Source organism: Mustela nivalis, assembly GCF_964662115.1.
Source record: "Mustela nivalis genome assembly, chromosome: 5".
Lineage (NCBI taxonomy): Eukaryota > Metazoa > Chordata > Mammalia > Carnivora > Mustelidae > Mustela > Mustela nivalis.
This window is the reverse complement of record NC_139024.1, coordinates 97,619,536-97,633,276: the sequence shown is the minus strand read 5'-3', so window position 1 is coordinate 97,633,276 and position 13,741 is coordinate 97,619,536. Positions and strand designations below refer to the sequence as shown.

At 37.3% G+C, this 13,741-nt stretch overlaps 1 protein-coding gene across 2 annotated transcripts in view; it reads right to left on the bottom strand.

Moving 5' to 3' along the window:
* The window catches only part of EFHC1 (EF-hand domain containing 1), a 57,792-nt gene that overhangs the window by 35,169 nt on the left and 8,882 nt on the right, over nucleotides 1-13,741 (bottom strand). Inside the window, exons 2-5 of one of the 2 annotated variants that reach the window (XM_082729358.1) lie at nucleotides 13,126-13,347; nucleotides 9,819-10,106; nucleotides 5,569-5,718; nucleotides 2,407-2,599 (exon numbers count right to left, since the gene is read on the bottom strand). In XM_082729358.1, the coding sequence (XP_082585484.1) occupies nucleotides 2,407-2,599; nucleotides 5,569-5,718; nucleotides 9,819-10,106; nucleotides 13,126-13,347 (853 nt within the window). The remainder of the gene's footprint in view (nucleotides 1-2,406; nucleotides 2,600-5,568; nucleotides 5,719-9,818; nucleotides 10,107-13,125; nucleotides 13,348-13,741) is intronic. The other variant, XM_082729357.1, reaches the window with a different exon arrangement.

Below are 13,741 nucleotides of genomic sequence, written 5' to 3'. Positions count from 1 at the left end.
CTGTCTCTCAGATACCCCCAAACATAACATACTTGTTCCTAATGCCCAACCCTTGTTCTTGTTCTTTTCTAACATGCACTTTCTCTTTGTTCTCTGCCACTCTAAATCTGGGTCCAATCTCCATTCTCCCACAAAGCCTTCCTTAGTCTTTCTAGATCACATCTCTTCTCCAGAGCTCTGTCTACAAGACATAACTACTTATATAATCAGATGATCTGGTACACTTGTGTTATTGTTAAAGAGCTTTGTGTATTTATATGACTTGCCTCCCCAGTCACGAGAAGTGACTGAAGAAGGACAAGATTCTAGGTCTGGAAATTACATTTTCATTTTATCCTCCACAGCACTTAGAATAAGAAACAGTTCCTTTAGCAATATTTAACTCTTGTTTAATTGAATATAATTAAAATCATCCACTGGATTAAATAAACAACTTTGAGAATCAGTTAGATGCTACTTCTTCAACATCACAGTTCTAGTTAAAGGAATTATTCAGCTGATGGAAGCCTAGCCCTTTCTGTCCTGTGAGTGCATGACTAACAATAACTTTCACAAAAATATATGTTTCCTATCTCTTAAAAGGACCTTATATATGTCATCAGGCTGCCTCTTGACATAACTTTGATGAAATTTTCATTAAAATTTGAGAAGTTATAGGGATGCCTGCCTGGCTCAGTTGGTGGAGTATGAGACTCTTGATCTTTGGGTTGTGAGTTTAAGCCCCATGTTGGGTGCAGAGATTACTTTTTAAAAAAATTGGGGAAGTTATAAAAGAGGATGATTATATATTTAAAATTTTAAACATAGGCCACATTGATATAGCAGAGACAAACATAGAACTTGAGATTTCAAGGGGTTCAGTTTCAGTGATACTTTTTTCATGCCTGAATAAATTCCCATTCTTTCTCTTAATCTACTATAAATCTAATGTTTGTTAGCACTAGATGGCAGGAATTTCAGGCTCATGTAAGCATTGCGGAAGGCCTAAATTAGTATTTTAGTCTCAGTGTCCTAGAACTCTAAGTGGGTTCTACAGGAGGCAAAGTATAAGAATATGGTCGACAGCAGCCAGATTATGTTGAACTAGGGCTCAGATCCAGTTGCTGCTATCTGAGAATGAGAACTGTTTTAGCAATTATTCTCATTTCTCTAAAAGAGATTTTTACCATTAATTCTCTTAGTTTTAAAGTGAGGACTATCTTTACTACCTTTTATTTTCCCCAGTCTCATTTTCCTCTACCACACATGCCACTATTCTAACATTCAACTTTTTATGTGTATACTATGTATATCATTTTGTTTGTATTCCACTTTACATAATTATTGCATTGTACATCTCATTTTTTTCCTACACAGCACTACGCTTTTAAGTGCATCAATTTGCTTTCTTTACATTTAGTTATTCCTTGTAACTACTACTATTTATCAAGATATACCTTCACCATATTTTGTTTATCTAGTCTCCTGATGAGGGAAATCTCTATCTCTTTGCCCTCAAGTAACACTGCTTTTTTTTTTTTTAAGAAAACTACTATATAGGCAAATCAATATGTGTAGGCAGATTGAATTTAGCCTTCAAACTGCCAATTTGTTTATAACCTCTAACCTCAACTTGTTTATAATCTCTAAGACAAACCTCTTGCACAATACCTGAAATTTCTTATCTCCTAGTTCCAAAAAAAACAGAGTAAAAAGAAAACCAACAAAAGTATTTACAGAGTTCTGTCAGCTGTCCAAACATGAGAGATGTCATCATATGTGACACCAAGATGACATTTTGCAGGAGAAAATTATTAAACCACGAAGTCAATAACCAAAGTAAGTGTACTTATCCCAGATAAAGATGGATGGGCGGTGGGTATCAAGTGTACTTTGTTGCATTCTCCCTCTCCAGTCACTAAGTTATTTTACACCAGCAAAGAGAGCAGGGGCTGACACAGTGGGGCCCCACCTCCATGAGTCACAGATATGCCTTTTCCATTCTTAAGCTATCCCGCATACAAACTTCCTGTTTAGGAAGTATTGAGGTGAGAAGCAAAGTCAGGAAAGAACATAAGGAAATGGTAAGCTTTATGAAAACAAGATTGTTTTAAAAATGCATTAAAAATCTGATATTAAATAGCTTTACTTCAGAAGCCTTGCTCTTTTGCACTTTAAATGACTTTCCCACTGCTATTCTGGTTGTTTCCTTGATTTGGGTATCAGTCATCTCCACCAGACCATTTTGGAGGCAAGCCTAGACTGTGGAGCAAGCAATGGGGGGAATTATGGGAAAGTCATTTTTTGAGTACCTCAAGAACACAGCAAGAACCTCCCAAGAGTAAAGGGAATGACCATACCGATTAAGTAACTCCTTTGAAATCCAGAAGATGTCCCAATTATGGAGGATAAACTGAATAAACATACTTGCATTCTCCACCAAAACCTTCGGCATGCGTTGGCGGTTCATCAGGAGTGGGAAAGGATCTCGCCCATCATTTCGTTCATGGACTTCTCGAATTTCCACTGTGTCATCCATAAGATAGTAATGAATGATGTAGGTCCGACATTCACCAAACATGCTGTCTGTATCATCCCAGATTGCATAGAATCGAAGAACCTTTGAAGAACCCAAAGTAGTGACTTAAGAATTCTACAAGTGGAGAGATTAACTTAAGTACTTTGGCATTCATATATCAGACAATGATGGAAAAAACTACAAAAACTATGAAGTAATCTCATAAAAAAAATTCACCAAAGATACAAAAACATCCGAAATTATATACCAGATGTCAACAGCTGGACAGTATTAAATAGCAGGCTTATAAGTTTGTACTGAAAAAGCAGAATTCACTTTCATCCAAAATATTAGTCAGTGAAAGAGAAGCCAAATTAAAAAAGCAATGGAAACTATAAGACACTGATGAAAGAAACTGAAGAAGACACAAATAAATGGAGAGATATTTTGTGCTCACCATAAAAGAATTAATATTGTTAAAATGTCCATACTAACTAAAGCAACCTACAGATTTAATGCAATTCCTATCAAAATTCCAATGGTATTTTTCACAGAACTAGAGAAAAGAATCCTAAAATTTGTGTGGAACCCTAAAAGACCCTGAATAGCCCAAAAAACTCTTGAGAAAAAACAAAGGCAGAGGTATCATGTTCCCTGATCTCAAACTATACTACAACACTATAGTAATCAAAACAGTATGGTACTGGCAAAAGACACATAGATCACATAGATCAACAGAACAGAAATGACAGCCCAGAAACAAACTCACACTTCTGTGGTCAATTAATTTATGAAAAATGAGGCAAGAATATACAATGGGGAAAGATAGTCTCTTCAATAAATGATGCAGGGAAAACTGTGGACAGCTACATGCAAAAGAATGAAACTAGACCACTTTCTCATAGACCACCATACACAAAAATAAACTCCAAATAGATTAAAGATCTGAAGCCATAAAACTCCTAGGAGAAAACAGAGGCAGTAAGCTTGTCGACATTGATCTGAGCCATGTTTCTTTAGATGTGACTCCAAAGGCAAGGGAAACAAAAACAAAAATAAACAAATGAGACTACATCAAACTAAAAAGTCTTTATACAATGAATAAAACTACCAACAAAGTGAAAAGGTAATCTACTGAAAGAGAGAAGATATTTGCAAATTATATCTGATATGGAAGGGATTAACATCCAAAATATATAAAGAACTCCCACAACTCAATAACAAAAAAACCCCACAAATTCTGATCTTAAAAAAAAAAATTGGCAGAGGATCTGAATAGTTATTCTTCCAAAGAAGACACAAATGGCCAACAGGCACATAAAAAGATGCTCAACATTATTAATCATCAGAGAAATGCAAACCAAAACACCAATGAGATATCAACTTACACTTGTTAGAATGGCTATCATCCCAAAGACAAGAAATAACAAGTGCTGGCTGGAGAAAAAGGAAGCCTCGTACACTGTTGTAGGAATGTAAACTGGTGCGACCACTATGGAAAACAATATGAGGTGCCTCAGAAAATTAAAAATAGAAATACCATATGATCCAGAAATTCCACTACTAGGTATCCTCCAAAGAAAATGAAACACTAATACAAAAAGATATAAGCACCCCAAGTTCATTGCAGCATTATTTATAATAGCCAAGACTTGGGAATAACCTGTCCATCAAACGATTAATGGAGAAAGATGTGATTTATACATACAATGGAATATTCCTCAGCCATATGAAAGAATGAAGTCTTGCCCTTTGCAAAAACATGGATGAACTTTGAGGGTATTATGCTAAGTGAAACAAGTCAGACAGAGAAAGACAAATATTGCTTAATATCACTTATATGTGAAATCTAAAAAACAACAAAACCGAACTCAGCTCATAGATATGGAGAACAGACTGGTGGTTGCCAGAGGAGCTTGGGGTGCAGGTTGGGGAGGAATGGGTGGAGTAGGTGAAGGAGATTAAGAAGTACAAACTTCCAGTTATAAAATAAATAAGTCATGGGAACGTAATGTACAGAATGGGGAATATAGTCAATAATATTATATTAACTTTGTAATATGACAGATGGTAACTAGACTTATTGTGGTGATAACTTTGCAATGTATCCAATTATCAAATCACTATGTTATATCCTGAAGCTAATATAATATACATCAATTATACCTCAATAAACAACAACAAACAAGAGAAAAAAGAGCATCATGCTTTATACAGGGGCTTATATTTATTAATAAAGGTATATGTAAACAGTTTATATGTAATTAGTATTGAAAGAATTTTCATTTAATCAGTCCTTTTTATCTATCAACATATCTCTTCTAGTAACAGTATCAACAACACAATCTTTAAAGACAAAAGAATAACAGATATATGATTGATATATAGAATGTCCTTAAAAGAAGATGTTAGTGCTACGCAAATTCTTCTGAACTAAAAGGAATTACATTTCTGAGAGAACACCCACAGCAAAGAAGCACTGAGGATGATCTCCCCATCTTTTGTACAGAAAGGAGAAGACCAAATCTGCCCCCACACACCAACCCACAGTGGGGAGGATAGGATGGTTGGAACAAAGCTGGAAAATACCTAGACTCCTCTGTACTCAGACATTCATATAAAATTTAACAAGAAAGCATCTGCGATGGGATTTCTGTGAAATTACTATTTTATCATTAGAAACCTACCTAGATGAAATAGCTTTGAAATTTCCCAATAAATCAGTTAGGGTTTCCCAAAGAAGGTTATAAAATGAACTCCTATTTGGGAAAAGAAGCAATTGGTTGGAAATGTAAAGTGGGAAGCAGACATAGCTCAGGAATTGCTTTAAGATTGAAAAGTTTGGTGGAACTCCTAGGACTTAACTCCCTAATATCTTTGGGTCTCGGTCTCTAATACAATACTTGGACATTCCTGTACCTCCAACTCTAGATGAAACCAGAAAGATAGCATTGTCTCCAAATGGCTAAATTACCAATGTAACATTTTAAAACATCTACCAGAACAGTTGGCTAATAAACATGCATAACATTTGGAGATGAGCAAAGCCACTGACGTGCTTAGTTACTTACTTGTTTATCAAAGGTGAGAAACTGCTTCAGTTGGTCAAAATCCGATGGGGTGACGTACTTACGAAGAGGCTGTTTCCGGAGTTCTGTGTAAGGATCAAGAGCCATCTTCTCTGGGGGATTTAATTCAATTCCTTGACTTTCTAAAAATACCTACATCATGCAAAAGTAATAATGATCATCTTTCTTGAAGCTTCCATAAGTAATACCTGATGGTATAAGGAGAAGCTTAATAATCATTTCTATGCCATTGTCCAAATTAATCATTAGCTTCAGTGTGAGGCAAATCTTAGCTGCACTAAGCCTCCAACTGACCCAACACTATGATGCAGATAACAACTGGTAATTACTGATAAATATTATAAAGCTTCTAGGCAATATGCTAAGTTAACTGGAAGACATAATAATAAGGTAACTGGCTCCAAATATGAATTTAGATCAATGAAATTCAGTTAGATGCCCAAGAACAGAGTAAGTCCTGGGGTTGCTTACATACACACATCTGAAACCCAACCACAGTTTCAAACAATATGTAATTCATATCAGATATGGGGGCAAGCTAAGTTAAGCTGAAATCAAATTCCCAACTTTCCGACTCACCAAAACCAATTATTTGATTAAGTCCCCATCTCCACCCGCCTCTAAGAAGGAAAAGAATCACTGGTTATTTTAGACCAGAAAATACTATAGCAAAATAGGAGAGACAAGCCAAGTACTCAAATCTCACCAGATAAAGTTAAGGAAAGCATCTGAACTTAACATGATCTTGTTTGATTTGCTAATTATAAGTAAATATAATATTTTCAGGAACTATATCTTTTAATACAACTTGGCATTTCTTCTTCATAAAAGCAGGACAATAAGCTGTATATTTTTTAGTAATCAGAAAAGAACAATGGCATGGGATCTGTTTACATTCTAGAATTAGAAATTAATCTGAAATATGGGTTTCTTTTGGGAATTGTGTCATGTGCTTTTGGACAATTCAATCGAAAATATATAGGACCCAGAACCAAAATATTTGGGTTCTAATATTAGCTCTGCTGCTAACTAGCTTGTAACCTTAGTATTTAAAGTTTCACTGAACAGTCTCCAATATCTTTCAATATTAAAACACTGTGATCTCAATGTCTATTAAAACTACTGAGCCAGAGATAATGACTAACACTATTCTCCTCTCCCTTGAAATGATGTATTAGTGTAGCAGGATTATTGATTGAGGTATTTAATGGGATTTTTACTCTTTCTGTTGCTTTCAACAGACCAGGCCCTCTGTTAACCTTACCTTGGGGATTTGGGCAAGAATGCAGAAGCTTCCTGAAGTTGACTATTCTTCCTATCTCTTAGGAAAGGCCTAAACTCTTTGAAGAGATTATTCTGAGGTATCTCAAAAGGACCGGAGAGAAGGGAATGTCTTTGAAGGCAAAAAGAGAAAAAGGGGGAAATTCTCCCAGACTGGAAAACAGACACAAGTTGATGGGTCTCAGAAGAGCAAGATTCCCCACGTGTGCTTAGGGATGCTCAGAGCACACGTGCAGCGGGTCAGGCACATCAGTCTCAGGCATTCGGGGTCTCAGTATCTGACCTAGCATCAAAGCATCCAGGAGGTGCCCTTGCTCACAGACAGTCTATGGACCCTGCCTGTATGACCGCAGCAGGCCTGGGTGTGCCGTCTTGTTGTTCTTAGGGCTTGGAATTTTTGGCAAAGCTGAGGGTGAATAGAAACAGCAGCCCAGTTGGATGGCAGCTCAAGTAGGTTTTAAGTTATTTTTTAAAACACAAAACATTATTTCCCACACACATGCATATATGGGGTAGGATTCACACCTGCTATACTACTGGTAATAAAGTCTAGATCTAGGGGTCACGTTTATGTTATGTACTTTTTAGCAACACACACACACAGAGGTCGCCGTGACATTCCTTCAGGAGAAAGTCCATGTGTGAGCTACGCTCCCTTCAGGCATGAGCCCCAGTGCTGCCAACCATAAGTTAATGTTCATGAATCAACAGAATATTTTAAACATGGCATCTTTAAACAGAAACACGCATTAAAGAAAGTTATAGAAAACCTAACTCCTTATTTTTTCCTAGGAGTGATGGATCCGTAGTTGCTAATGATTAAGGGCTTGTGGTGACTTCCTAGAACAGAACTACCATCAACAATGAGAGTTGGGGCGCCTGGGTGACTCAGTCGGTTAAGCGTCTCTCTTTAGGAGAGTTGACTTACTGCTCAGCAATGAACTGCTGATATTCAAATTGTTCATAAAGAGACAACTGTAAAAATTATCACAGTACCTGAAATTTAAATAATATATTTTTAAAGATTTTATTTATTTATTTGACAGACAGAGATAACAAGTAGGCAGAGAGGCAGGCAGAGAGAGAGAGGAAAGCAGGCTCCCTGCAGAGCAGAGAGCCCGATACAAAACTCAATCCCAGGACCCTGGGATCATGACCTGAGCCGAAGGCAGAGGCTTTAACCCACTGAGCCGAAGGCAGAGGCTTTAACCCACTGAGCCACCCAGGCATCCCTAAATAATATTTTAATTATTAATATAATTCCTCAGTATACAATTCTGAAACTGCCTATGAAAAAAAGGACCTCAAAAACCTAAAAAATGAGAGAGAAAAATCTGTTTTTCCAAAGATGGTCGAGCACCTCTACCTTCTGCACTGTTTGTCACTGTTGCTTTGGGATGGCACGGATACCAGGGCTCCTTTCTTCACTTCCTTGAGGTCTCTGTTCATCTGCCTTTTTTTTTTTCTTAAAGATTTTTATTTATTTATTTGACAGAGAGAGACACAGCAATAGAGGAAATATAGGCAGGGGGAGTGGGAGAGGGAAAAGCAGGTTTCCTGCTGAGCAGGGAGCCCAAATGCAGGCTCAATCCAGAAGCCAGGGGTCATGACCTGAGCCAAAGGCAGACACTTAATGACTGAGCTACCCAGGCGCCCTGTTCATCTGTCATCCTATCAGTGAGGCCTTCCTGACCAGCCTCTTCACACAGAAGCGTCTGTCTTCTGTGTGCTTCCCCTTCCCTCTTCTCTGCTCTAGTTTCTTCTGCAGCTCTAAGCAGCATCTGACATGTTACATACTTGTCTGCTTATTTTTGTCTCCTCCAGCCAGAATGTAGTAGCATTTCTAAGGACAAGTCTATGTATTTGGCACCTAGAACCATGCCTGGCACAGAGCAGGCACCCAGTAAGTATTTACTAAGTAAATTATTAAATGTAAAGCATTAAATGAGTGAATTCACAGGAACTCAGTACGTGGTAAAGATTAATCACATGTGGCATTTGGTAACATGGGATTAAAGGCACAAAATAATTCAGAAACATATCTTTGCTTCTAGAAATTGTTAAATCTAAGACAAATTCAGAAAATTCAGAACTGACTTTCTAATACCTACATTTTGTGCTAAAGAAAGGATTCTCCTGAGTCTATATATGGACACATAACTTTTTAAAAATGTGTCAAAAATATATACTTATGAAATAGAGGAAATGAAGAATTCTTCTTGATATAAACAAGCATTCTCCTTTAAAAATTGTTTTATTTCCAGAAATCTTTAGATAGTAAGTTTCTCCCAAATATAGCAAGTATGATTTACAGGAAAAATATGAATTGCACAAAAAAATGTTAGGCTCATATCTGCTAATAAAGGTAATATTACTTTTGTAACTCAAACTTCAGATAAATCATCCAATTCCTCTTTCATATTTCTGTCCCATCAAGGGTGTTACCTCCCCTATTCTCCACGTGAACTGGCATGGGAACTGGTTTCTTATCAAATGATTCAGCTATGGTGCAAGTTTAATTTTATTTGAATGGATATGTAGCCATATCATTGTGAAAAAAGTGATGTCACTACACTGTGTTGACACACAGCAATGCACACACAAACACCTCATTAACCTACATAATAATCCATACAGGACAGGTTACCAGAGTCCTCCTCTTACCCTTATATTTTTTCTTCTCCTTTTTAAAGATTTTATTTGTTTATTTGAAAGGGAGAGAGCACAAGCAGGGGTGGGAGGGACAGGGACAAGCAGACTGCCCACCAAGCAGGGAGTCCCACACAGGGCTGGATCCCAGGACCCCAAGATCATGACCTGAGCCCAAGGCAGATGCTTAACTGGCTGAGCCACCCAGGCTCCCCTCCTCTTACCCTTATAAATGAAACATATCCTTCTGTAAATTAGAATGATGCTTCAGACACCACAATTTCCGGAAATGTATACTATACCTGTGTGAATCGGTCGCAGTCAACAATGCGGAAAGTTTTGCCATAAATTGTAATGTTTATTCCTCGATTTAGGTCTTTCCAATGGTAATGGTCTCCCTGGTCATTCTTGGTTAGCCGCTGGCGTTTGATTAACTTGCCTTGAAGGATCCCAGAGTTTTCCACAACAGGTTCCATGACAGACATGCTGTCATCTTCCAGATAGTAGTAAATGTTCACTTGACGAATCCTATAATGTTCCTCAGTTGACATAGGAACATCTTCTTGGAAATAGGCAGCAAATTTCAGCACCTATAACACACAAGGAAGGGGAAAATGGCATTGCATAGTCTCTCATCCAAAAAACATTCAGTGCCTTCCTCTAAAGAGAACCACTCTGGGAGAATAAATACTCATCACTCCTATTTTCTAAACTGAAGGGTGTTAAACCATGGCCCATGGGACCCATCTATCCCTGTCACTTGATTTTGTATGACTGCCAATCTAAGAACGTTTTATTTACATATTTAAATTATTTAAAAAATCAAAAGAATAAAACTCAAAACACATGAAAATGATACAAAATTTGAATTCCAGTACCTACAAATAATTATGTAAATAATTAGCAGGTATTTGCCAATGACTGCTTTCCCATTACAAGGGTAGGTTTGAGCAGTTGTGATAGAGACCACATGGGCTGTTACTATGGACTGAATTTCGTCTCCCTCCCCCCAAAAATTTGTATGAGGAAGCTCTAACCCTTAATACAACTGTACCTGGAGACAAAGTCTTTAGGGAGTGATTAAGCTTAAGTGAGGTCCCAACAGTGGGGCCCTGAACCAAATGAATGGGTGGCTTTGTAAGGAGGGGAAGACCTATCTCTCAGCAGACCCACCCTGAGGAAAGGCCACATGAGGACATAGCAAGAAAGCAGCTATCTAAATCCAAGAAGAGAGCCCTCACCAGAAACTTAATCAGAATGAGAAAATTAATTTTTATTATGTAAGGCACCCGTATATGGTATTTTATTACGGCAGATCAAGTTGACTAAGATAGCTACAAAGCCTCAAATATTTACTATTTGATCCTTCACAGAAAAAGTTTGCTGAAGTCTGCTCTAGGTACTTCAAACTACATACAGACTACTTAGTAATGTGGTCCTTGATGAGATGGCTTAAAGACCTTAACCTCACTAACTTCACTTCTATGTCAAAAATCTTAGAATTTCTGCAGACTCAAAAATTTGGACAAAACTATAACCTTTGGTTTCAAAATGAAAACAAGGCCTCAAGTCCATTTTCTTTAGGAGAGTCCCCTGTAAATGCATATTAATGACATATTCATTCTTAGAGAATTCATATGAATGAGACTCTAATCATCAATCCAGCACAGACTCTTTGGGTGGCACATAAACACACCCTCACTGCACTCAGAAATATACATGACAGATAGAGCAAACCCTAGGACCTCTGGGGAGCATCAGTGGGGAGTAAAAATGGCACATTCTAGTGCATATTTAAAAACATTTTAAAATATCAAAGCTTGAGTTGACAAGCTTTCGGATTAATTTTAAAACTTTCTTTTATCCTGACTTTATTTTGCAAATTTCCTCCCCTGAAGAGAAAAATACTAGAATGGTGTTGTAGGTAGACAAGGGTGTGAACCTAAACCTTCACTGGAACTAGAAGTTCCACTGGAACAAGAAGACCGTTTAGTGAAAACACAAATATGGCTTGATGAATGGGAAGATGCATAATTTTATACATGAGTGCTATTGCTAAAAAGGATTAGTGTCTACTGTGGAAAAATAAGATTAAAAACCAAAAGAGATTGGGCAACGGCATAGGTGAAATATGCATATAATGGAATAAAACCTTAAAACTCTTAATAAAAAGGTGAAATGCATGAATGGAATGGAATGTTTAAAGGAGAAAGCTAAAACAGTAAAAGCAAAAGACAAAAGATCAGTTTCAGGTAACATTTTAGATTGACCGCAAAGTACTGAAATGGGGACATGATCACTAATTCATGCATGAAATGGTCTGTGCTTGAGCCACAGATATATAAATATATAAAACACGAGAGCCAGAAATGATCAGCTAATTGAACCTTCCTCATTTTACAAACGAGACTCAGAGTGGTAGATTGACTTACTTGAGGTCAAACTCAGGGTTAGGGGCACAAGTGGGGCTGAAACTATCTGTAGACTCACAGAGAAATAAGAAAAAGGTAAAGAAATACCCAGCCATATACCTGAAGCTGTTCAGGTTCAGCCTCTGAATGGATATGTGAATGTGTTCCTAACAGATGAGTTCACTGAGATGGGGCAAGGGGGATAATATGGATTCTGGCTGAGACATTTAAAAAAAGTTTTTTACACTAAGTGACTATGAATGTAAATAGTATAATTCCACCACCAGGTTATTTTCTATCTTCCAGCCTCTAGTTTCAATAGGTACTCAATTAAAGTTGGCTAGCTAGATGAACACTGTATAGACATTTAACAAAAAGAATAAAATGAAAAAAAGACCCAAAAAAGACAGAAAGAAAACAGGCTAGGAGTAAATTAGGAGACTTAACTTGTAAAATCTGGTCATTCATTTTCAGTCTCAGTTATACATAAAAATCATCCGGAGATTAAGATCGATGAGGGTTAGGGTGACATCTCAGTTTCTTAAAAGTCCCACTAGGGATTCTGTTGTATGGACAGGGTTAGGACTACCTCACCTTAATTTAAAGAGGAGGCTCACTGACAAGGAAAATTAGGGATGATATGGAAATGTCAACAGATGGAAATAGCTCACATTACATAAGCGTAAGGGTAAATGAGACAGAAATGAAAATGTTACCGTACCCTCTGGTTATATTATGCTAAACCGGAAACATTCCCTGAAAAATAAAAACTTATGGGAAACAGCCTGGCGAAAACTGAAAAAAGATGGAGTTGTTACCATGATGACATTTTGCATTTCACAAAGGCTAAGAATGTGCCATCAGTACCAATAAGCCTTCCAAAAAGTAGACAGCACAGAGCAGGTAAACGTGGAGCAATACGAACTCAAGAATTCAGACTTCATCCAACTTTTCTTTAACTGTATTTGGAAAATATTTCAGAGAAGTCTACAGGGAATTATTTTCTGTAATAAGCTTCCTGACTAAAGAAAGCCTCTTTCAATCCTGAGTTCAGCTGTCTATGACTAAAGGTTGAGGCATTTGAACAATTTTCTCCTCAGAGCCCTCTGGAAAACCTGTGGTTTGCTGTTGACTTTTCTGCAAACAGTTGGTTCTCAGAAATCTGAATTCAAGGGTACCCTGAAATACCAGATGATACCTTTTTGTCAAAAGCCACATGTGCAGGAATAAATTGTGCAGGTGGGGCCTGCTTAGGTTGGCCATAAGTTAAAATTGGTGCCTTGCTGGCCAACTCATCCAGCTCAGCCTGGGACAGCTGGTTGACCTGGAGCCGCTCCCCGCCTATCCCAACTGTTGGACGTCGAACAACTGCATAGCCATTCCTGTAGCCCAGCGTCTGGCTTCTATGAAATGCTGTTTTCTGAATAACAAAAGAAGTGTTTCATTAATAATATTTTATGAATATGTGTTAGGTAAAAGAGTTAACTTTCAGAAACATCATAACTTAAACCTTATAAACATCACAAACCTTGTATCAAAAGCTTACCTATACCAGAGGCTTCTAATATTTTGGGCTAAACACCTGGTCAGGAATAAAGAGAAAAGCAGCAGCCTGAGCTTAAAACAAAACTTAAAGCCATGTTCCAGAATGCCCAATTTAATTACCAGCTCACATTTCATTAGAAACTAAAATATTGCCTTATCTATACTCTTAATCTTTCACTTAATTCTTTCTATGTCTTTAATCTTATCTACTGTTCAGAAACCATGGAACTTAGAAGATCTGACTCTATGAAATGAATTTTTACTCAAAA